This window comes from Diabrotica virgifera, chromosome 10 (genome assembly GCF_917563875.1).
Source record: "Diabrotica virgifera virgifera chromosome 10, PGI_DIABVI_V3a".
NCBI lineage: Eukaryota > Metazoa > Arthropoda > Insecta > Coleoptera > Chrysomelidae > Diabrotica > Diabrotica virgifera.
This window is the reverse complement of record NC_065452.1, coordinates 32,019,554-32,046,723: the sequence shown is the minus strand read 5'-3', so window position 1 is coordinate 32,046,723 and position 27,170 is coordinate 32,019,554. Positions and strand designations below refer to the sequence as shown.

The following is a 27,170-nucleotide window of genomic DNA, read 5'->3' as shown; positions in this document are numbered from 1 at the left end:
ATAAATTCATTCACACAAAAAGAAGTATGTATGTAATTTATTTAATTCAAAACCCATTTTACTGCTGTCAAAAAACAGAAAAAATATTTATATAACAAATAAACATTGCTTTTAGCTTAAATCAGATGTTCAAACCGCCAAGAGGCAGGTGGGTGGCAGTTTAACATTGAATTTAAACGAAAAGCAATGTTTATTTCGGAAATAAACATTTTTTTTTCTATTGTCTGACAGCAGTAAAATGTATTTTGAATTGTATAAATTACATACATTTTTTGTGTGAATTAATTTAATTTGAAAATTATTTTTTTGGCCACACTGTATAAATAATTATGATAATGTTTATATTACTGAATACAGAATTGAATATCCTTTTAAATGAGCTGTCACACGATTCCTATTCGTATTTACAAAAATTACGTCATCATGTTCAGATGGATGACGTCACTAGTATGATACATACATATACCTAAATATCATAATTTAAAAATAAAAATCGACCTGTTTCGGGATTTCTCTCCAAAATCTCCCATTCTACAAATAATTAATTTATTCCAGAATTTTGCCCCTCTCTGTAAGTATATAAAGCATTAAAAAATTTATAAGTTTAATTACAAATAATAACATGATTAAACTAACACGGAACGAAAACACAAAATAAAGTGAAGTGAAAGGAGTACGACAAGGAGATCCGTTGTCATCATTATTATTTAATGTATTGGAAATGGTAATAAAATAAGGCTAATATTAACAGAAACAAGTCACATATATCATAAAAAACATCAATGTTTGGCATTTTCGGATGATGTAGTAATGTCCAGAAGCGAGAAAGAATTAAAAAAAAGTAGCGGACCGACTATACTAGGAAAAGTAGCTCGAGAAAAAGGACTTACGAAACAAAAACTACGTAATGTATTGGGCGAACAAGGAATAATTTGAACAGTGACAATACTTAATGATAACAACGGATGAAGGAAAAATGTATAAATTTGCCAGAAAGAGAGATAATATTTCGAGGGTTTAGTGTCAAACAACGTTATCTACATTTTTGTGAAATTGAGATATATCTATAATCGAGTTCACCGTTTTCGACTTCATTTAGTAACAAAAACATGTATCTCTATCTGAAGCAGATTACAAAACACATTAAACGTTAACTACCAATTGTGAAAAAATTGTTCATGTCAAAAACACCGTTCAAGAGGTAATAACGTTATTTCACAGTGAATTTCGTGATACATCAAAAACAGTTATCGACTGTTAACGTTTATTGACACTAATATTTTAAGCTGCAGTTGTAGACAGCGTTATTATTATAATTCGTATTTGTTTGAAAAACGTCATTTTGATACTGGATAGCTAAATACATTTGTTTATTTTCGATATTGTTCGATTCTACCATCTGATTACTCATTACATGATAACATGATTACAATAATCTGATTACTCATTACATTTTTTAGTTTTTCCGAAGTTAAAAGAAAACATAGATGCTATTTTCTTATTGCCGCTTACGTATATATTTGTCGTAATTATTTAATATTTTGATTTTGTCAGTGTTTAACAGAAAAATGTCCAGTCGTAGCACAAAACTTTGTATGACAGAATACGAAGCATTAGCGGGTCGTGGATCTTCTGAGGTAGCCTCTTGAATTACAAATACAATGAAAAGTGAAGTTACTGGGAAAGACTTCGCCTTTATGTCTAAAACTTGTTCGGGCCAAAATGGAAATTCAATTATTGTTTCCGCAATGTTTCTGTTTGTTGTTGAAACACTAAATATTTCAAAAATCAACCAGTTATTTTTTAGCTCGGACATTCCGAAATGGAATGTGATATGGTCCATGCCCACATCGAAAACGCGAGTAAAGTCTTAGAAATTTATGATCCATCGGGATGGTATATTTACAGTGAATAAAATGGCTTTAAAGAAATCAAAATACGAAGTAGTTGAAATAGATCAAGAAGACATTTTGGATTTTAAAGAACTTCAAATTCAAATGATTAAAAATAAAAAAACTGACATTGAAGGAAATGTAATGGTTGAACATAGTTTGGCTACAATATACATATTATAAAAGAAGACACTGCACCCAGTTATTTCAAATATAATTTTAAATCAGACAACTTTAAGAAATTGAAAATACAGAGAAGGCAACTTCGAACATTTTCAATTAACAAACTTGTGCCAAGAAGAAAATATGACAAACCGTTAACGATTACTAATAAAAAGTTAAAAGGTTTAGTAGAACTCTGTATGAGCAAAAATTAAAGAACAATATCACTTCTTTTACTAGAATCTTCAAGGAAGGGGTGATGATCATAATTAAAATGTTTCAGAAGATGAAGGCGTTTAAAGATGGTATAAGTATTTAGATATTTTTTCATAAGTTTAATATTTGTATGTTATTAGAAAAATAAAGTTTTTTTATTTAAATACACTTATTAACATTTTTAATAATACAGGGTTAGTGCTGCATTGGATAACCTGAAAATTTTGAAAATATCATCGACTTTAAGTTAAAGTCAAACTGGATATTCTGAAAAAAAGGGGAAATATCAGGAAAATTTTCGCCACATTTTAGGGAAATTACATTTTTACATTTTCACCCAGCAGTACTAACCCTGTAGTAAAACTATTATTATCAGGTGCGACGTTAACGGTTACAAAAAATATATATCGGTAATATCAAAAAGCGTTATCAGGTCATTATTAGAAAAAAAGTCTATTTTTTTCTCTGTAGAATATCAATAACCTGTAATAATTTTTAAAATAAATGTCATAGAAACCATAATAATACTATATAAATTTACAGATTTCTATTGTAATGTATTTTGCCTCCGTAATCACAAATTTGTTGGCTGCTATTACGTTTCAAAACAGTTTTTCGCATTTTCTGCCACTTTATGTTTTTGTAGTTAACGTTGTTTGATACTAAACCCTCGATTTAGGGACTATATTTTCGAGTAAAACAAGTATACGAGAGCTGGGATCCCCAGCAAAACATAACAAAATCATCATTTTTAAAAGTAGTATAGAAAAGAGAAAAAAAATCACTTTTAAAATTAAATACATATTTACCTTTTCTTGTTGTATTCTATGGAAATTCTTTCCATACGCTCTTACACCAGCTTCGAAATTTTTACATTCTTCTTCGGACCAAAGACTCTCTTTCTTTTTCTTTTCGGGAGCAACTGCGGGTGCGGCCATTTTTAAACGGCGTAATGCTTCCTCAACGTTGTGTCCACATTGTTGCAGCATGTACAACGCCTCCTCATCGTCACGAAGGTTTACTCCTAAAAATTCCTTTTATTATTTTCATTCTACATTTGATTAGGAAGCAGACAGACAGATAAAGATAGGCAAAATGGCTTCAATTCCAAAAGGCTAAAGAGGGATAAGATGATCAAAATTGCACCAGGCTCGATTCAGTTTTGGGTTTAGCCATTCGAAAATATATAATTGAAAACTCACTCGCCAAATTTTTAAGTTCCTAAAATAACTATTTCCTAACTAGTGCGGAAAGTGATACTTTCACGCACGAGACTGCCGTTGACCCGAACGACGCGATAGCGGAGTTCGGGCAAGCAGTTGAGTGCGGTGAAGACACTTTCCGCATGAGTTAGGAACAATATTTTTTCTAGGGCCGTACGTTTGGAAAAAAGCCACAAAAAATAGAGTTATATCAATTTTTATTTAGAAGTGAAAATAAACAAATTAATTCATTGACAAGGTTGTCAAAAACCAAACTTTCAATATAACGGGTTACCACGACGACGATATTGGTTTTCATGACGACGATTCAAAACCATTCTAATTGTCTACTGATCTGACTTTTAAATATTATGTCAAAATAATTTTATTTCATCGAATTATCGTGCTAATTTCATTAAAACATTAACACTGAACACAATAGGATAAATTTGAAATAAATTAATAAACAATATCTAAATATTAGTTTATTGCATGTATTATAATATATTATAATGCCATATTATAAGGTATTTTACTTTCCCGCACGCCGTGCGGGAAAATTTGCTTTTACGTACGCCGTGCTGGAAAGTGCAACTTTCAGAAAGGAAATGCGTGCGTGAAAGTGGCTCTTTTAGCACGGCCGTAGAAAAAATTATTTTTTGACTGATTTTTGAGGCTATTTAGTAAAATCGCCGAAAAACGCGGTTTTTGTGCATGCTGTACGAAAAAAATAAGTTTTAGTCGCTGATTTTGATGGTAATGGTAAAAATACATATAAAAAGGTAAATGCTGATTAATTTAGCTGTATGTTGTTGAGGTTATGAGTCAAAAACTTCCTAAAAAAAACGTCAGAAAATGCCAAAAAAAAAACAGTTTTTTCGATTTTTAGGTATTTTCCACGTCGAAAATAATAATGATGCCTATGCCATTCGAAAGAATGGGAAAAAGTTCACAAAATAACAATATTTTAGAGTTGGTGAAAAATTTCCAACATAACCTAAACTTTTTTTGAAAATTTCAAAAATTTTTCCTGTGCTCAATTTTGAAGCTAAAAATCTGAAAAAAAAACAGATACCTTTGTATTGTTAAGATAAGCCTTTATTAAATTTTTCAGATTTTTTTCAGCAATACAGCGTCTGAAAACTTTTTTTTCAAAAAACACGTTTTTTCCATAGCGGACCCCCAGAAGCACCTAGGGACTTGAAAATTTGGCTGAGTGAGTTTTCAATTATATATTTTCGAATGGCTAAACCCAAAACTGAATCGAGCCTAGTGCAATTTTGACCATCATATCCCGCTATAGCCTTTCTTTCATTTTTTAAGTTCCACGTTATTAAAAAATAAGACAGAGCTTAACATGCTACCAATGATCTCCAGGACCCTCCCACATCATTGCATGCTACCCACTCCCCCACCACCTACCATAAAAAACGTATTTTTTTTGCCACAAATTGAAAAGTCTCAGATGCAGAATTAACCATTATAATAAAATTAAAATGGTAAATAGTTATTTAAATCTGAGACTTTTCGTGTTGAAAGTTCTTTCTGGTACATCCTTAATCTGCGACTTTTACAATTTATAAGACCGCAGACGACGAATATAGAAAACAAAAAGGACAGAAAGAAACTTCTTGCTTGTTTTCGATTCAGAGGGATGCATAATCGCTGGACAGTTGTTTCCACCATTGCAGGCTTCCTCAACAGCGCTAGCGTGCACACCTCTAAATCTAAAAACAGCTCGACAATCTATTTAAGGGGAATTTTAAAGATCATTGAAATTCCCTTTGGGACGCGATCCAGCGACATCTCTTAAACAAATTGAAAAGTCTCAGATGCAGATTCACCATTATAATAAAATTAAAATAATAATATATATATATATATATATATAACATATATTATTATATATATTATATTTATAATTATATTTCTCCGTCTAACAGTTTTTCTAATTGTTTTTTATATTAAACGTAACGATGGCTATCTTGGTTAGTTGAGGTAATATTTTCGAATATTATTTCAATTAGCTGGGTAGTCCATCGCTATACTCGTTACACTGGCGCACCAACGCACTTGTCTTATCCGAAGAATTGAGCTGTGAATTTGTGGTTTGGTAGCAAATAACAAGCATTAATAAATACTATTTTCATATATTTCATTTTTATATTCAATTTTTGCAGTAAATCTATATATGTTATCTATTTTGGTACTTTTTGACTAATTTTCAAACGGGTCAAAAAACTATTGCCAATTTCAATAATTTAAATATATATTTCAACATATTTAATTTAAAATACATTTACAGTTGCAAATATTGGTATTTTTAACATTTGGAACTTTTTACCTAGTTTTTTTTTGCTAATTTTTATGTTAGGACCTTGATGGTAATGTCCACATGGCATTTTTTCTGTTTTTTTTTCAATTTAACCAGTTTTTTTTTGGTAGTTCTTCTTTAATCACTTTCTTATTTTGTCGTAACTTTCCAAAACTCAAGAGAATTTTTCCATTCCTTGTCATATATTCTGTACTTTTAATACGTACTATTTCTTCTTCGTTCTTTTCATAGGTACTACTGTGTACTCTAAAGTGCATTTAAATCTTGTTTTATTACTTATTTTCAATTACTTTTTACATTCTTATATTTCCTAGTTGTTTTCATATATTTATTACCAATTTTGTATAACTACCCAAAAATTTTTGTCATTCCGTCGAACTTTTTGTTCGGATTGTATATAAGTTAACGACCCACATTCCGCAACATCAGCTAGAACACGGTAATGACCGTGAGAAGAGTAAGTCCCTGAACCAGAGAAACGCTGACGAAGACATCATACGTTCATAGTTATCAAAATGTTACATTTTCATTTCTTAGTTTAGAATTATAATTGTTTAGTTCAGATTTTGCTTTCAAACTGTAAAGACTACTTTCTTGTGTTAAATAAATATTTTTTAAAAAGGGACTTTCGGAAAGATTTTATATTTCTGGCGCAGTCAGTAGGATAGTCAAACGGGCGTTAGCGAATATAACTCTCGGTTCGTTTTTACGATTTTTTGACTATTCGAACAGTTTTCGCGAAGTGAATTCCAGTTGGGCGAATTGAGTAACCTGACGAGAAGATTCGTACCGGAGAGACTTTCAAGCGAATATTGTGAGTGTCTCGACCCAGTTCCGAAGCAGTTCCATGGACAAGATCGCTACATTACTTTAAGTGTTTAATGTCATATAGAGAGCCTAATTTAACACTAGATTCTGATTATTCAGACAGTAGTAACTCAGATACAGATTCTGACTCAAATTTAACTAATTTAGATAATTTACCTTTTAATAAAAATAATATAAGTTTTTCGAAAATATTAGAATTAAATAATAAATTTAAAATGGCTGTTCCACAAGTTCCTCAACTAAAGAAAGAATACTTAGATATGATTCCAGATTTTGAAGGAAATCATACGTTACTTCCTAGACTTTTAGAAATTTCCGAAAAACTTGTAACCAAATTTTATAATGCTACAGATGTGAATGATTTTCAAAATGAATATTTGATGTCAAGCATAATTGCAAAAATAAAAGGCGAAGCCGCAGTTAATATTTCTTCTTGTAATCTTAGAACTTGGCAAGATTTAAAAAATGCTTTAATTAATTCTTATTCAGACAAAAGAGATATTTATACTTTAAACATAGAAATTTCAGATTTGAAACAAGGCAATAATGAATTCCCATTTGATTTTTATAACCGAATACAAAAATTATTAAATCTTCAAATATCTGTCTTGACCTCAAAAACTGAACATGCTGCTGAAATTAATATTCTTGGTAGCTTCTTCCGAAATTTAGCATTAAGAGTTTTGTTACGTGGGTTAAAAGAACCTCTTGGTACCTTAATGCGTACAAAGAATCCTCCAGATTTAAATTCTGCGTTAGGTATCCTCACAAATGATTTTCAGATATACCTAGACCAAAATAATTCTTCTCAAAGCAAAAATCACAAATCTTATCAAAATAATAATTATTCGTCTAGACCAAAATCCAATTTCCGACAAAACCAACAAAATAATTATCAACCCCAAATTCAATATCAACCCCAAACTCAATATCAACCAAGGAACCAATTTCCAATACAAAGAAATACTATGGATCCTCCGAATCCCCAACCGAATCCTCAAAATATGAGACAAAATAATCAAAATAATTATTTCCAAAATAATCCTAGTACAAGTAGGAATTTTAATCGAAACTCCAATGTATTCCAGCCAAATCCAAACAGAAAATTCTCAAACCCTACTCCAATGACTATAACAACCAATAATACTTTCAGACCATCACAAAACTTCCAAAATAGGACTCGTTTCCGTAACCCCAATAATTTCGCAAGCCAAAATATTATTCCGGAAGAACTGCATAACATAGATAATACAGACTGTCCTGAAAGTTCATCCCAAGAACCTTTTTTAGAAGAGATAGCCTCGGAAGAAAACCAGAGCATGTAGAATTATTAAACTTAACTAACAAAGAATGTGAATTGCCATACATAATTTTCCCTGAGCATAATTTAAAAGTCCTTATAGATACTGGGAGCACTAAATCTTTTATTACACCGAAAATAGGTGAAAAATATTTTAAAAATTCAATATTTAAAAAACCATTTCAAATTTCCACTGCTCTTGGAACTACTAAGGAAAATTTCTGTACCGTAATTCCTTCTTCCTCTATATTTAGGCATAAAAAGCCAATAAAATTAACTTATCATATTTTTAAGTTTCACGATCATTTTGATTGCTTATTAGGATTAGATAATTTAAAACTATTACAAGCAAATATCGATTTAGTAAATAATTTATTAAGAACACCTTGTTCTTCAATTAAAATTAACTATTATAGTCCGAGCGCTGGCAGCACGAATTGTATAGTAGTGTCTCCACGTTCCGAACAAGTAATTAAATTAAATATAAAAAATATAGAAAATGGTGACGTTATCGTACCTTATACAAAAATAGGGAAATTAGAAATTCCCCAATGTCTTACTAAAGTTGTTAATAAAGAAGCTTTATGCACTATTACTAACTCATCAGAGTCACATTTTAAAGTTGATTTAACTTCACCAATAGAAGTTGAAAAGTTCGATGAATACGAACAAATAAATCATCCTAATCTTAATTCTATTTATGCCGAAAAATTCAAATTTGATATTTCTAAAATCCGCACGGAACATATGAATACCGAAGAGCGGAATTCAATTTTAAAACTAATAAGAGAATTTTCGGACATTTTTCATATTGAGGGCAACCAATTGTCTTTCACCAATAAAATTAAGCATAGTATAAAAACTTCTAATGAGATTCCAGTATATTCTAAATCATATAGATATCCGGAAATATATCGTAAAGAAGTCCAAAATCAAATTCAGGGCATGTTAGACCAAAATATTATCCGACATAGCAATTCTGCCTGGTCCTCGCCTATCTGGGTTGTCCCCAAAAAACTTGATGCCTCCAATAAACGTAAATTTCGTGTTGTAGTCGATTATCGACGTTTAAATGCTATTACTTTAGGAGATAGATACCCCCTTCCAAATATCACTGACCTCTTAGACAAATTAGGGCGTTGTCAGTACTTTACCACGCTAGACTTGGCTTCTGGGTTCCATCAAATAGAAATGGCAGAAGAAGATATCCCAAAAACCGCTTTTAACACCGAAAATGGTCACTATAGTCAAATAGAAATGGCAGAAGAAGATATCCCAAAAACCGCTTTTAACACCGAAAATGGTCACTATGAGTTTCTTAGAATGCCATTTGGACTTAGAAATGCCCCAGCTACATTCCAGAGAGTAATGGATAACATACTGAGAGGCATACAAAACGAAAAATGCCTTGTCTACCTAGATGATATTATTATATTTAGCACTAGCCTGCAAGAACATATTACAAATTTAAGAGAAGTATTTCAGAGACTACGTGAATCTAACTTTAAAATACAGTTGGACAAATCCGAATTTTTAAAGAAAGAAGTGGCTTACTTAGGTCATATTGTCACTCCAGAAGGAGTAAAGCCCAATCCGGATAAAATAAAGGCTATTAAAAATTTCCCAATACCTGCTACTACCAAACAGTTAAAAGGCTTCCTCGGATTATTAGGATATTATCGAAAATTTATTAAAGATTTTTCAAAAATTACAAAACCTTTAACATTGCGACTAAAAAAAGATAATGAAATAAATATTAAAGACGAAGACTATGTACAGTGTTTTAATATCTGTAAAGATCTTCTTACAAATGAACCAATTCTGCAATATCCTGATTTTACTAAACCATTTAATCTGACAACAGATGCAAGTAATTATGCAATAGGTGCAGTTTTAAGTCAAGGAAAAATTGGTTCTGATCTTCCAATTGCCTATGCAAGTAGAACACTGAATGATTCAGAAATAAATTATTCTACCATTGAAAAAGAACTCCTAGCTATAGTCTGGGCAGTTAAGTATTTCCGACCCTATATTTTTGGACGTCGCGTGACTCTCGTGACAGATCACAAGCCTCTTCAATGGCTATTTTCATTAAAAGATCCCAGCTCAAAATTAGTTCGCTGGAGATTAAAACTCGAAGAATATGATTATGAGATTGTACATAAAAAAGGTGCTCTAAACACAAATAGCGATTGTCTATCAAGAATACGATTAAACGCAAACGAAACTCATGACATAGAACCTGAAACAAATCAAGACTTCTTAGATTATGTAGAAAATTTTGATGAAACTTTATTAGGTACCCCACATAACGTCGACTCAGAGTCTTTGATTGTTGAACCTGACGAAACAATAAATGGCCAAAATGAAGAAGATATCAATGAAAATGACGGTGCTACAATCCACACAAATGAAGAAAATCCCATCACAGGTATACCTATATCAGAAAGCTCAGTAAACACTGGAATGAATCAAATTATCATTTCTCAAGTTAATTACGAACCAGCAAAACCATCTATTATAAAACTTTATGATAAAAAACAAAGAACTCTCGTACAATTTTCAAAAAATGACACTGAACGTGACATAGTTAAGTTTGTAAAAGACTATATAATACCTAAAGTTAAATATCACCTGTACTTCGAAGATCCTATATACGAAACTTTTAGTAACGTTATACAAAAATATTTCAAAAATTCGCAAATAAACCTTATTAAATGCACCAAGAAGTTAATCGATATCCCAACAAACGAAATTGAAGAAATAATAAAAAATTATCACGAAGGAAAACAGAACCACAGAGGAGTAGATGAAACAGAAAATAGAATAAAAGCCTTATATTATTGGCCGAATCAAAGAGCATCTATCCAAACTTATATAAACGATTGTGAAATTTGCCAATTAACAAAATACGATAGGAGACCTATCAAACCCTTATTTAATATAACACCTACTGCAACTAGACCCTTCCAAATTGTTCCCCTATATTCAGTCACATTAGAAAAAACAAAATTTTTAACTATAATAGATTCTTTTTCTAAATATGGTCAATTATATAAAATAAATTCAGCTCAAGGTATCGAAGTAGCAAATGCATTAATTCGATATTTTACTCATCACTGCATACCAGAGCAAATAATATCTGATAATGGGACCGAATTAAAAAATTCAGTTGTCAAAGAACTTTTAGAGCTACATAAAGTAAAAGTACATTTTATAAGCTCTCAACATCCAGAATCTAATGGAATTGCTGAGAGATTCCATTCAACCATAATCGAACATATTAGACTACTAAATAATCAAAAAGAGTACAAAAATGACCATATTGAACAAAAAATAAATTACGCTTTACTAGCTTATAATAACAGCATCCATTCAGTAACAAAAATGAAACCACATGAGTTGATTACGGGACATATAGATAGTAATTCTCCTTTTGATATCAATATCGAGCAACAAATTTTAAATAATTATATTTCAAACCATAAAGAAAAAATGAAAATACTTTATTCTAATATCAATAAATCCTTGCAAAACGTAAAAGAAAAAGTAATCTCTAAAGCTAACGAAAATCGAGAAGAATTGCCCGAAACAATCCCTACTAAAGTATTTGTTCGTAATAAGCAATATCAAAGTAAAACAAAAAATAAATACCAAGCTGAAGAAATAAGTAAAATTAATAAAGAAAGAAAAACCGCGAAAATAAAAACTAGACATAAAAATACTGCCGAAAATATTCATTTTTCTAATGTTAAACGACCTAAAAGAAAACCTTACAAATTTTCAGGTACCTCGCAATCGGATGCGCAGCAATCCAAATAAAAGATGTTACCCATAATCTAGGCATATTACCAATCAAATTGGGACCTGCCAAACTTCAAAAATCTAGCCACACTTTTGTCCATTACTATAACTTAAATCCACTTTTAGAAGAGTATGATAACTTAAATATGCAATATGATCACCTAAAAAATAATCTTTCTGATTGTAAATTTTTCAATAATGAAACAAAAAATTATGTTAATTTAGTAGAGTACGTCAAAGATAATATTGAGGAAAAATTTGAAAACCTCAACATACATACCAAGTTACAAAAAAATAAAAGAGGTATTATCAACGGTTTCGGTTCAATTATTAAAGCTATAACAGGAAATTTAGATGCTGAAGACGGCGAAAAAATTAACTCAATATTAGAACACTTAAAGACAAACGAAGCAAACTTGCAAAGCCAAATCAATAATCAATATTCGCTAAGCCATGAAATTATCAGTAACTTTAATGAAACAATTCAAAATATTCAAGAAAATGAAATTAATTTAAAATCCAAAATTTTAGCAATAAAAGATATAGTAGATTTCCAAACAAATCTTGAAAATGTCAATTATTTGAAAGACATGTTTAATGAAATTATAATAACATACAACTTAATACTCGATACAATGGAAAATGTCCAGAATTCGATTACATTTTGCAAATTGAAAACATTACATCCTAGCATAATAAAATCAAGCGAATTATTTAACGAACTCCAAAAAATTTCGTCACATTACAAAGCACAGCTACCATTTGAAGTAAAATATGAAAACATTTTAGATTTCGAAGCTATTTTACAAATAACTTGCAAAATAGAAAAGAATCAAATACAATATTTTCTTTCAATCCCTATTGACTATGAATCCAATTTTGATCTTTATCATTTATTGCCAATTCCCACAAAAAGTAAGTCAGAATTTGTCATCATGTTACCAAACTCAAGATATTTATTAAAAAATGAAAAAATTATATTTCCTCTAAATGACATCTGCACACATAGTAAGATCTTCCAATGTCCTGGTTATCTGCAAATTAATCACGAGCACTCATGTGAAGACCAAATTTTATTTTTTGGCAACTCTACAGACTGCCAATACCTAAAAGCGAAAATTCCAGGAAACCATATCGAAATTATTCCAGAAATCAACCAATATTTAGCTGTCTTTCCCAAAGAAGAAAAACTGATCATTAAATGTGCAGAAGAAACGCAAATAAAAATTCTAAACGGCATTTATCTAATAGAGAATGCACCTTGTAAAATTATTTTCCAAAATCAAGAATTAACCTTTCAAGACGTCACATCAGGGCAACCAATGATGATAAACTCACCACAATTAAATTTCGATATAATTAAAATAGCACCAATGGAAATAAAACTAAATTCGCTAAAACTTAAAGATATTCCAAATCACGAAATAAAACCAATATTTCAAAATACGGCTCTGTACCACATTCCAAGTATTTGGACAATTCTGTTGTACATTGGAATAATTACAACACTTATTATTTTACTCAAAAGGAAAATAGCAAAAACAAAGAGAAACGATTCCATAGAGGAAAAAGAAGAAAGTCCTAACCCCGGCATAGAACTCCCTCGCATGGCTTCACTCTTGGGGAAGAGGAGTTAACGACCCACATTCCGCAACATCAGCTAGAACACGGTAATGACCGTGAGAAGAGTAAGTCCCTGAACCAGAGAAACGCTGACGAAGACATCATACGTTCATAGTTATCAAAATGTTACATTTTCATTTCTTAGTTTAGAATTATAATTGTTTAGTTCAGATTTTGCTTTCAAACTGTAAAGACTACTTTCTTGTGTTAAATAAATATTTTTTAAAAAGGGACTTTCGGAAAGATTTTATATTTCTTATATATGTTACAGTTCAAGTTGATTCTCAGTTAGAGTTGACTCCAACTAGTTGGAGTCAACTCCAACTGAAACGAGCAGTAAAAGTTGATTTTAAAAATTTAAATCAACTTTTACTAGTTGGAGTTGACTCTTCCTGGATCGATTCAGTAAATGTTGATTATAGGAGAATCTCAAGTGCATTTTTGATGAGTGTGCGTTTCTTTGTTTTGACCGTTTCAACTACTTATTAGTATAGTCTGTAACGTCGCCCCCGTTATTTAAATTATTCTGATTCGATTTTTTGTACAAACTTACTCAAAGAAATACATCCGTATAACAATCCTTATAACAAATACACAGGGTGTCACGCGGTACCGCGGTCGAAAAATTGTTTAACCAATTTTTGTTAACCAAATTCACAAAAATAATTTTTATCTACTCTATCTCATATTATGTAAAGCAGCGGTTCTCAATCTGTGGTATATGTACCACCGGTGGTACATATCATTATTTGCGGTGGTACACAAAACACACAAAAACTTAAAATAGTAGTACATAATAAGTCTTGATTATACAATCTAAAAATATAGAAATATAATAAAAGAAACTTTAGATGGTACATGACTCAAAAAGATTGAGAACCGCTGATGTAAAGGTTTTATTGTGTGAAAATTGTAAATATAGATATAGCCCGATCAAGGAACACAAAACTTTACAAAAACCTCAAAAAAATTAAAGGAAGGATGAAAATTTGGGAATAGGTAGTTGAAATTGTCTATTATTATATAAGAAAAAGTTTACAATTCTAAACCGTCTCCATTTTACAAAAATAGGGAAATAAGGGTTGGTTTTTCATTAAAAGTGCTGTATTTTAAAAATAATAAAATAAAATGTAACAGTGAAAAATAAAATAGTCATCAGAGTGATTTAACCTTAAAGATTTGTCTTTAAATTTTTTTTTAGATCTCGATTATTTTATGAGATATAGCCTATTTTTAATAAGGGTTGAAAACCAAAATTTTTTAAAACGGTCTTATTCGGTTAGTTTTGTATCAATTAATCTGAAAATTGGTGAACACACTATTTACAGATCTATTAAGGGCTTGAAGTTAACATTTTCCAAAAATTTTCAAAAAAAATTTACGGCCAGTGGAAAAATTTTGGAAATTTTTTTTTGAATTTTTGGAAAAAGAACTGAAAGCTTTGGTTTTTCTTGTAAGTATGTACTTACCTGAACGAATTACATGCGCGTGCACGTATCCTATATTATTTTGTTTGTGAATTAAGTTAATAATTTGAAAAACTATAATTTTAAAGTACATACTTGTATTTTTAAGTTAATTATTTCAATATAAACCTATAAAATGAAAATATATCAAAATTTCTCAAAAAAATATTTCTTTTACTAAATATTTATTAGGTTTTCTAAAGTTCATTTAAAAATTAAATTAACTTAATTAAAAATAAATGTACTCTATTAAGAGGCTACATCAGCGCGTCAATATTTTTTTTCTATAGTTCTCCGAACTTTCAATAGTGCGGCAACAGTGTGTCGGCAGTACTACAGTGTCAGTGACACTATACACTATACTATCAGAAACAAAGGCACATAATTGTGATAACAATAATTATTATACTCATAGGCGCGCTAAATGTTGCCATGTCAGTCAAGGTCGATTTCTTGTTATAGATAATCGTTTTTTAGTAATTTCATTGTGACACAAAATCTAGACATGGGATAAAAAAGTTTATTTGAAAAAACTGTATTTTTTTGTTCTTCTTAAAGCGGCACAGACTCGTTTTTTATATTTAATTTAATTTTAGAGTAATTTCTACATACTAACATGTTTCTTAAATTGGGCTCAGTACCACAACTCTTTACTATATTGCGAATATATGTGCCAGATATCTCTACAGAATATTCAAAATTAAAGTTGCAATCTTGGAACGCGTTTTTCGCGCGCTGATGTTGCCTCCTAAGTTATAAAGGATCAAATGAGTATGAAGTACTAAAATGATAAAAGGTGCAATGAAAAATCGTTTATTGTATATCGAACTGGATCGTCACTGTTTACATTTAATTAATTAGTCTAAATTATTAAAAGTTCATTTTCATCTTCGTCTGATGTAAAATTTGTGTCTGAATCAACTTCATTTATAATAGAATCAACTGTAAAATCATAATTTTGGGTCTCTTGGCAGCTACCATCTAAACTATTATTACCAGTTTGACAACTTCCGCATGCAGCATGAAAACGTTTCTCCTTTTTTTTAATACATATTTTTGTCTATTTACATTCTAATTTCATCACAGTCCAAAAGCATTTTGTGTCTATCATCTTTTCTTTCTTAACTTACACTTTTTAATGTTTTAATTCCATTTTGACAATTACAATTTTTTCGTTATCACATTCTAAATGTTTTTCACAAATAAAACAAGAATTATTATTATTTGTTTCACTGTTCGCACTCATTGTAAATATTTACACAATTATTTTATAACAAACAGATCACTTTTATTGATAATAAGTTATAAATTCAAAAGACAGCCGAAAACGATAACAAAACATTGCAGCGTGAATATTGCTCCAATTTTTTAGGTTATGTTCGTCTACTCAGTCTACTGTGTTTAGGAAGCGCGGCGTTTTCTCTTGTAAGCAATTTTTTCACCTGTGTTTACGTGCCCCATATATTTTTATCTTTGCAATAGGCCTATTGTAAATATATATAATATGTTATTCAAGCCTTTTGTAATATGTTCCCATATTTTCATTTAAAAAAAGGCTTTCAGAAAAGAATGGCATCGATTTTATTAAAACATGACATTTTTTTGTAGTTGTTTATAATAAGTGAGCCTTATTTAAAAAGTATTCTATGCATAAGAAAAATGGATATCGCTTTCGAAAGAGTACATTTTCAAGTACCTACAAGCATATTTTTAAAGTTTATTATGAATTTTCAACAAAGATATTATTGATTGAAATCTTGAAAATTGACTTAAAATAAAAATCAAAAAAATATCCATTTTTTATCGCCATACAAATTTTTATCCTTTAAAGTAACGTTGTGCAATTTTAAATCCAAATGTTAATTAGCCATCTTAAAACATAAGTCTAAAAAGAATTTTAATTTAAATGATTATGTAAATTTTTGTGACAAAAAATATGTGTTGCTCTCAAAACTTGTATTAGTATATTTTAAAACATATTTTTCTAAATTAAATAATTTGTAATTCACAATGAAAATATATTCACGTTAAAATTGATATTTTTCTAAAGGTATTGTGTTTTTTTCGTACATTTTATTGTTTGATAAATGCCCCAAATTATCGATTTAAAAGTTAGTTAATTTTAAAATCTGACATTTTTTATGCGCGCGCAATTCAAATAAGCGCCCCTGTTAAGTACTATAAAAAGGGCTATAGGTTAGAAACGAATCAAGATTCAAACAAAGTTTTTAGTCAAAATGTTAGGATAAAAGTACCTTGATGATTTTTAAATAAAATTTTTTGTTATTATTGCCTTATTTTCCGAAATACAGCACTTTTAATGAAAAACCAACCCTTATTTCCCTATTTTTGTAAAATGGAGGGGGTGTAGAATTGTAAACTTTTTTTTATAAAATAATAGACAATTTCAACTACCTGTTCCCAAATTTTCATCCTTCCTTTATTTTTTTTTGAGGTCAGATTGTTCTTTGACCGGGCTAATAGCAGTACATGAAGGGTTTAAAGTGTGTGTGAAGTAACAATCTATTTTGTATGAATATAATTGCGAAACACTACAGAATTTTACTTTCTGACATAAATTTTATTAATAATAAGATAAATTTTGTTCAATATTTTAAATAATTAAAGTAAATAAATTTTAATTTCACTCAAATAAATAATCGATTGCTGCCATTGACCACTTAAATTCAATCTCGGTTAATTTGATTAATAATCGCGGCAGGTAAAGTAACATTCTTCTTTCAATACAACAAAGTGTTACTTTACTGCCGAAAATGAGGGCAAATGAGTACAATAATGAATGATTTTAGTGAAGTCAGAAACTAAAAAAATCAAATATTAAAGCTACCTCTATAAGATCCTGAAGAAATTTTTGTCATTATTTCATTAATAAGATATTATTTTTAACTATCAACAATGAGCGCTAAGCGTGTATTGAGGCGGCCGTCAATGTGAGTGCGAGTGAGATTCACCATTGGACGGCCGGAATGGTGCATCTCTTTAGCACTCACCATTGACGGCCGCCTAATACGCACTTAGCGCTCATTGTTAATAATTATAGATAAAGCTTAGTAATAAAATAGTGACAAAAAATTTCTGCTGGATCTTGTAGAGGGGGCTATAAACTTTGATGTGATCACTTTCTGACTTTCATAATAATGGATTTTAACCGAGTTATTAAGCCTTGAAAAAATGGCTATTTTCGCATTTTTCAAATTTTAAATCGCGTATAACTCGACAACAATCAATTTTAGAGAAAAATCACAAAATACCTTTTTTTGCTCAGAATAACCCAAATGATCTAAAAAAATTACTCAAAGTGAAAAAATTGTTTTTGTGAATTTGTCTAAAACAATTGTTTTATCGATCAAGGTACTGCCTGGCATCCAGTAGATTTGTTATAAAGACCTCTTTTTTAGTAAGTTTGTGCAAAAAATTCGAATCGGAGTAATTTACCTAACGGAGGCGACAATACAGCCTAGACTAATTTGAACATATTCAGTAACATTTAATTTCTAGAATCGGCTGTTTGTGTGAATCAGAATCACCTTTTACTAAATTGCATTGGGAAGAGTATACTTTTCCTAGTTGGAGTCTACTTTTACTAGTAAATGTTGAATAAAAATCTTCATTTTATATTTACAATCAACTTTTACTGAAACCAGCCGTTAGAGTTGACTCCAACTAGTTGGAGTCAACTCCAACTGGATAATCAACTTGAACTGTAACATATATATACTACTTTACTTGTTTAGTAAAGACTGGGACAATTTTCAAGTTCTTTTCTTTCATTGGGGTATTTTATTCTTATTCTTCTTCTGTACGTGTTCAGAATATTAATTTAGACCATTCTTCTTCTTGTGTTGAATCTCAAAAATTTTTGTTCGTAAAACATCATATTTTACAATTTTAAACTTTTTGTATAATTGCATTTAATTAATTATGATAAACATTATATTTAACATCCTTTGTTATTTAACAATGCCCTATTTATCTATATATTATTGTTTTATTATTTTATTTTTTGTGTTGTACTGATTTTTGATACAATTTAGCACGAAAGCCTCATCCGGCACTTGTAAGTTGTGTATGGCTTATATATAGCTGCATAGACACCTAGTGTTTTTTTTCCTAGGGTACATATAAGTTATCCATAGGGTTGGGCCAGCTCACTGAGTCTGAGTTCCGTTTTTTTGGTCTTAATGACTATTGATATACAGTTTAATGCTGTATATTATTTCTTGTGTTGAATCTCAAAAATTTTTGTTCGTAAAACATCATATTTTACAATTTTAAACTTTTTGTATAATTGCATTTAATTAATTATGATAAACATTATATTTAACATCCTTTGTTATTTAACAATGCCCTATTTATCTATATATTATTGTTTTATTATTTTATTTTTTGTGTTGTACTGATTTTTGATACAATTTAGCACGAAAGCCTCATCCGGCACTTGTAAGTTGTGTATGGCTTATATATAGCTGCATAGACACCTAGTGTTTTTTTTCCTAGGGTACATATAAGTTATCCATAGGGTTGGGCCAGCTCACTGAGTCTGAGTTCCGTTTTTTTGGTCTTAATGACTATTGATATACAGTTTAATGCTGTATATTATTTCTTGTGTTGAATCTCAAAAATTTTTGTTCGTAAAACATCATATTTTACAATTTAAAACTTTTTGTATAATTGCATTTAATTAATTATGATAAACATTATATTTAGCATCCTTTGTTATTTAACAATGCCCTATTTATCTATATATTATTGTTTTATTATTTTATTTTTTGTGTTGTACTGATTTTTGATACAATTTAGCACGAAAGCCTCATCCGGCACTTGTAAGTTGTGTATGGCTTATATATAGCTGCATAGACACCTAGTGTTTTTTTCCTAGGGTACATATAAGTTATCCATAGGTTTGGGCCAGCTCACTGAGTCTGAGTTCCGTTTTTTTGGTCTTAATGACTATTGATATACAGTTTAATGCTGTATATTATTTCTTGTGTTGAATCTCAAAAATTTTTGTTCGTAAAACATCATATTTTACAATTTTAAACTTTTTGTATAATTGCATTTAATTAATTATGATAAACATTATATTTAACATCCTTTGTTATTTAACAATGCCCTATTTATCTATATATTATTGTTTTATTATTTTATTTTTTGTGTTGTACTGATTTTTGATACAATTTAGCACGAAAGCCTCATCCGGCACTTGTAAGTTGTGTATGGCTTATATATAGCTGCATAGACACCTAGTGTTTTTTTTCCTAGGGTACATATAAGTTATCCATAGGGTTGGGCCAGCTCACTGAGTCTGAGTTCCGTTTTTTTGGTCTTAATGACTATTGATATACAGTTTAATGCTGTATATTATTTCTTGTGTTGAATCTCAAAAATTTTTGTTCGTAAAACATCATATTTTACAATTTTAAACTTTTTGTATAATTGCATTTAATTAATTATGATAAACATTATATTTAGCATCCTTTGTTATTTAACAATGCCCTATTTATCTATATATTATTGTTTTATTATTTTATTTTTTGTGTTGTACTGATTTTTGATACAATTTAGCACGAAAGCCTCATCCGGCACTTGTAAGTTGTGTATGGCTTATATATAGCTGCATAGACACCTAGTGTTTTTTTTCCTAGGGTACATATAAGTTATCCATAGGGTTGGGCCAGCTCACTGAGTCTGAGTTCCGTTTTTTTGGTCTTAATGACTATTGATATACAGTTTAATGCTGTATATTATTTTTAGGATGATGTCTTTTATAAATTTTTTCTTTTGGAGTTAAAACAATTCTATGCATATCTACTTTTAGAAATCTGGTGTAGAATTGTGGCGCTTTGAAGTATGATTGTAGTTTAGCTACTAGCATTTGTTATTTTCCATCTTTTGCAAATCATATTTATGCATTTTTATACATATATTTTGTTCTCTAGTGTAGATCCCTGGTATGCATTTGATGGAAGTAACATTTGCATTATGTATCATTATCTCTCTCTTTTTATTAACTTATTGGTTAAGTCTTTTATGACTAGTTTTATGCAGTTTTTTCAAACCCTTTGGTGTAGAACTTTGTCTTATTTGGATTTCCATATAGTTGGTACTTATTTTTTTAATGGTTTATCTATAGTTGCACTTGCATTTCTTTTTATTATATTATACTTATATTATCTTTATCTACTTATATGTTTTTAGTTACCTTGTCATATTGACTATTATTTTTATTACCTTACTTTAGGTACTCGTTATCCGAGTACTTGTTATTTTGTTCGAGATTCAGTTCTTAGCTCAGTAGCTCCATTAGCTATTTATTTATTTTATTTAGGATGTGATATCTATTATATTTACTTAAATTTGGTTATATGCCTTTTATTTTATATAAATACCAGAATATTTGCAATGCAATTCATGTTTAATATGTCTACATTATTTGACTATGGTTACTTACTTACTTTTGGATTCTTAGTTAAATTTGATTATTACTTACACTTTATACTACATGTCTTTATAATTTTGAATTAATTTCATACTTTTTTAAAGTACATTTATTTTTTTTCCAGAGATAGATATTCTCTGAAGTCATTTATTTATAATGAATAAATATTTTATACTGTGATGAATACTACAATTCATTGGGTAATATTTTTGTTTTCCCCAGAGTAACATCTGAAAATTATTTTGGTGCTTTAAAATTTTTATGATTAATAATTTAAATTAACTATATACATTGACTTAATGATTACTTTATTATGAGTATTTATTTTTGATTTGTTCTGAACGATTACTACTGCATATATTTATGTCTGATTAGAACTATGTCTTCTTGTTTTCTTTGAGAAAAATTTCTCACATGTGTTCGAAATTTTTCTGATGAGTGGAGGGAGTGTGTAACTTTCCTGTTTTCTTTGAGAAAAATTTCCCACGTGTGTTCAAAATTTTTCTGATGGGTGAGAGAGGTGTGTAACGTTACAAACGTCACATCTTTGATATTTTATTTTTAAATAATTATTTTACCTTATTTCGTTTAATATTTCATTAATAATTATCTTCTTCTATTTGGTTTACCCATTTCCCACTTTAAAAATCGGTTGGCGCCCTCTTTTATTACCCTCTTTTATTATCCTCTTTTATTATTCTCTTTGATTTGATTATCCTTTTTTAATACCCTCTTTTATTATCTTCTATTTACTATATCTCTTTTCATTTAAATCATCGATTGAACATACTGAACATACCTCGTATATTCATACTCTCTAAATATCTGTATTTTCAATACAAAACATGCCGCTACTTCATAGTACTTGGTTGTCATTTTAAATGTCGTTTTCAATGACAGTGTCACTTCATCGACTTGACCCCTACTCCCTGACATAAACTGGAAGGGAAAAATTAATCCTTAAAAAGGCACGTAATTCCAAAATTAAATCATTTTGTTCCATCTAATCATTCCTCTTGGGGTAAGGATAATATTATATTGTAATTATATTTCTCCGTCTAACAGTTTTTCTAATTTTTTTATATCTAACCTAACTTCCAATGTCAGACCATGTGTTCTGATATTTTAGTTTCAAATATTTTTATCTTTTCAAATATAATATTTTTATCTTTTCAAATATCTTTTTAATTTACATGTATGCACGTTTAGTAATCAGAATTTTAACTATTCTCATCTAAATTTCATTTAATGTATTCTTGTCATCTGCTACTCTTTCTGACGATTAGAACGGCAGATGGCACACGTTGGTTTTTCTTCTTGATGATTGATATGTGTCTCTATTTTATAGTTTTTGGATAAAATCACTTTTCTCCCTCCGGGAGCTTCAAGCGATCCACACCGGTGATGGAACTAGGGCTATACCACAACAATTGACCATGAAATCTAGGCTGCACCACACTACAACATCTTTCGCTGCAGGGGCCTAGGGCCGAAGATCCGCCCAGGCCTACGAGAAGTCTACAACAGCAGTACCATTCGACATCAAGAAGTTACCATCGAGCCGAATACCAAAAGCCATAAGTATAATCCAGAATTGTTAGTTTTTGGCAAGAATTTGAATACATTTGTTAATGCAATTTACTAAGTCATATTTTTATTATATCTTTATGACAATAAACATGACTAGTTAAAAATATTGTTTTGTTTGCTACCATTCTAAATTTTCAGAGTTCATATCTGAGGTTAGGACAAGACGAACACACACCTGAGTGACTGAGCTAAGCTAAGGGTGTAACGATGGCTGTCTTAGTTGATTGGAGTAATATTTTCGAATATTATTTCAATTAGCTGGGGTAGTCCATCGCTTACTCGTTTCAAATAGTTATTTAAATCTGAAACTTTTCTTGTTGAAAGTTCTTTCTGGTACATCCTTAATCTGCAACTTTTACAATTTATAAGACCGCAGACGACGAATATAGAAAACAAAAAGAACTCCACTATATGCAATCACATTCCGTTTTCATTCGTCTAGGAAAAGGACAGAAAGAAACTTCCTAGTACTCAAATCTGAATAAAGATAGAAAAGTAAGTCTGCATCTGAGACTTTTCAATTTGTTTAAGAGATGCCGCTGGATCGTGTCCCAATGGGAATTTCAATGATCTTTGAAATTCACCTTAAATAGATGGTCGAGCTGTTTTTAGATTTAGAGGTGTGCACGCTAGCGCTGTTGAGGAAGCCCGCAATGGTGGAAACAGCTGTTCAGCAATTGTACATCCCTCCGAATCGAAAACAAGCAAAACCATCTTTTACTTGTCATTTTTTTGTTTGTTTTTTCGGTGGGTTGCAATCAATTTAAAAATTTCAAAAAATTCACAGACAAAGTTGAGCCTTTTACAAAACTTGTCTATTTTTATAGACTCTTAGGTTGAGTGTACATACGTAACCTACAAATGCATTTTTTGTTTTTGAAAAAAGCGTATAAGTTTTTTGTGGAGATTGCTGCAGGTCTATTTTTTTTATTTTGTGTATTTTTTCGAAAAAAATATATTTCTGATTTTTTCCAGATTTTTTCGTAAGGTTCGTGACCTTCAAAACCTGGTTCTCATGGATTTTTTGGGGATTTTCCCTTTTTATAGACTTCCAAATAGAGCAAATCAAGGATATTTACAAGCTTATATACAATTTGAATTAATAGTTATTTATGTACCAAGTCAGCAAAGTTACTCTTTATCAAACGAGTCTTGATATTACGAGAAGAGCGAGCGTTAGCGAGCGAGGCGAATAACAGACGAGTTCGATAAAGAGTCTTTACTGACGTGGTCTATACAAAATTTTATCGCCAACCATAAAAAACATTAACACTCAATAATCATATACTCAAAAACATATATTCAATAATCTTACTCAACACTTTTCTTCGTCTGACCCCACTTTAGTTGTAGCTTAGACACTTTTATCCAAGTTATTAATTTTTCTTTGCCCTAGATGTTATTTAACATAAAAGGACATAATAAAGAAATTTGGACTAAGCTTGTAATACAACCTTTTCAGTCTTGTAAATTTGTGTTGATGAACCCATCTATATTTTATTAACTGATAAATAAGATTTTGCATTTACAACTTTTTCAGCATTTGATATCACGACCCCTATTTTGTCTCTAATTTTTCAGCCAGTCTCTCAGCCATCATTTGTGTTGGTTCACAAATATAAATTATCTAATTTCAAAACACAAACCATACATTACATTCTCTGTATGTTGTTTTGACTACCTTTCTTCATCAATTTACGTACACTTCATTGATGATTGTGGGTACTCAAATCCCCCCCTTCTATTTTACATCTAGATAATCTATTCTCACTAACTCTTTATTTTTATAATTCCAACACACTGATGTTAGCTGTTATCATTGCTTGTACTATAAACAACTATAAATTTAGTAGCTGTGTAACCAACTTTTCATGATACTTCAAGTTCCATTGACAATTGTTGTCTTGACATCAGACAGATTCGCTTTTGATATCTCACATCTTAGTTGCCTGTCAGCTCTTGTAACATAATGACCTAATTTGTTACCTTTGACCCACTTACAACGTGTGGGAGTCATATGTTATCCTAGGGCCGTATCCTTAGGGATTATATCCATCCTTTGGAATTTGCTATGTTAGCATTTTGATGTGACTTTTAGTCCATTTTTGAAAGGCTTTGACCTTCGTATTTTTTGGTTGGCTCACCATGCTCTTGTAAGTATAACCAAACTTTGCTTCTACCTTGGTCATCATTTTAAGTTTAACATTTTGATAATTAATATGGTTATACTTATTTTAGGCAACACTGATGATGCTCTTTTTAGAGCGAAAACGTTCTGTTTGTAGCCCTATAGGGCTTTTTAAAATAATATACCTTTTACCAAGACCAAAATTTTTTATTAAATTTTACTTATTAACACTTACTTAATTACATCCTAATGAAAAAAGAGTGGGTGTACTTGGTACGTACGTAAGGCGTTATACTTCTATTATTATAATTTCAACGAAATAAATATATTTTAAACAGTTTAATCGTATTTTTATTTAAATATTAAACCAAGTTTAACAATTAAAATAAAATACCCAAAATTAAAAATACCGTTAATAGTTACGTTATTGTTTATGAAGTGTATCCTTCTGCAGCGCAGTTGCTTTTCCCTTGATGAATAGTAGAAAATCTAAATAAATATATTTGTTAACAAATTATCATTAATATCTGTCACCGTCCTATATAATCAAATTAACAAAAACACAATTTCATAATATATTTGCATTAATTCAAAACTTAAAAAATTTAAGAATTTTATTAATTTTAGACGAAATAAAAATTTCGTATGACAGTAATGACGATGACAGAATGCTTTTGCATGATGGCCGATTTCGATGTTTAATCGATAGTTGTTATCAATATTGAATAAGTACCTAATAACTAAATCTGTAAAGTTTCGATTTATGTTTTATGAATATAATTGCAAAATACTACAGAATTTCACTTTCTGACATAAATTTAATTAATAATACCGTAAATTTTGTACAATATTTTTAATAATTAAAGTAAATAAATTTTAAGTTCACTCAAATAAATAATCGATTACTGCCATCGACCGCTTACATTCAATCTCAGTTAATTTGATTAATCGCGGCAGGTAAAGTAAAATTCTTCTTTCGGTACAATAAAGTGTTACTTTACTGCCGCAAATGGCGTCAAATGAGTACAATAATGAATGAATTTAGTGACGGTTGGCGATAAAAGTCATTTAGAACATTCAAAAGTTGGGCAAAACAACTTTGCACCCCTAAAAAAACAAACATGGTTTTTATATGTGTTTTTGGGGAATGTACTCGATTTTTTCATCTTTTATCACCTTTAAGCGCGTCTCAAATAATGTGACTACAAAACATGAGGATTTTTTTTTAATTATTGCATGGGTATAAATACTACCATCAAAATGATTTAGTAAAATATTTAGTTTCCCTCTTTGTAGCATTAAAATAAAATTTATAAGTGTTAACATATACAGGGTGTCCAAAAACTCTACCGACAAACGAAGACAGGAGATTCTTCAGATAATTTTAAGATAATTTAACCCAATTCACTTAGTCCGAAAATGCTTCCTAAGGGAGCTAGAGCTCTTTGAAGATGACGTCTTGTAATTAGATTTTCTTAAATACCTCCAGAACGCTTCTATTTAGAAAAACAAAAATTGGTATGCGTATTTATTTTCAAGATATAAATCTAATCCATCCATTGCAAATTTCTAGTACCGATCATAGGTGTCCGTTTTGGGTAGGGCAACGGTTATTTTATCGCATAACTTTCTTATCTTTAACTTTTATGCATTTCTGACACTGGATTATTAAATTGTGAAGTATTCTAGTACTAAAAGGTACTCTTGTTTTAAATCGGTAGGACACACCGTTTTCCAGAAAAATGGATTTAACAATTTTTCGCTTTTTGAATTATAAAAAAATTTCAAAAAAAAACTGTTTAGAAAGACGAAAACTGGTACATTTATTTATATTCCAGAGATAAATCGATTTCATTAATTGCGAATTTCTAGTAATGGTCATAGGCGTCCGTTTTGGGTAGGTCAACAGTTATTTTATAGCATAACTTTTTTGTCTTGAATTTTTGAGCATTTTTGACACTAGATTATTAAATTATGAGGTATTCGAGTACTAAAAGTTACTCTTACTTTATGTTGGTAAAATACTTCGTTTTTTGTTGAAAAGTTCTTTCAATTTTTTTTCAAATTCCAAAAACGAAAAACACTTTCAAATCGATTTTTCTAGAAAACGGTGTGTTCTACCGACTTCAAGCAAGAGTACCTTTTAGTACTAGAATACCTAACA

General features: G+C 30.0%; 1 protein-coding gene across 6 annotated transcripts in view; it reads right to left on the bottom strand.

Annotated features, from left to right (window-relative positions):
- Window positions 1–27,170, bottom strand: part of LOC126878586 (mesoderm induction early response protein 1-like) — a 246,634-nt gene that overhangs the window by 16,267 nt on the left and 203,197 nt on the right. For all 6 annotated transcript variants that reach the window (XM_050641393.1, XM_050641387.1, XM_050641388.1 and 3 more), the window contains one exon: window positions 3,080–3,294. In XM_050641393.1, coding sequence (XP_050497350.1) covers window positions 3,080–3,294 — 215 coding nt within the window. The remainder of the gene's footprint in view (window positions 1–3,079; window positions 3,295–27,170) is intronic.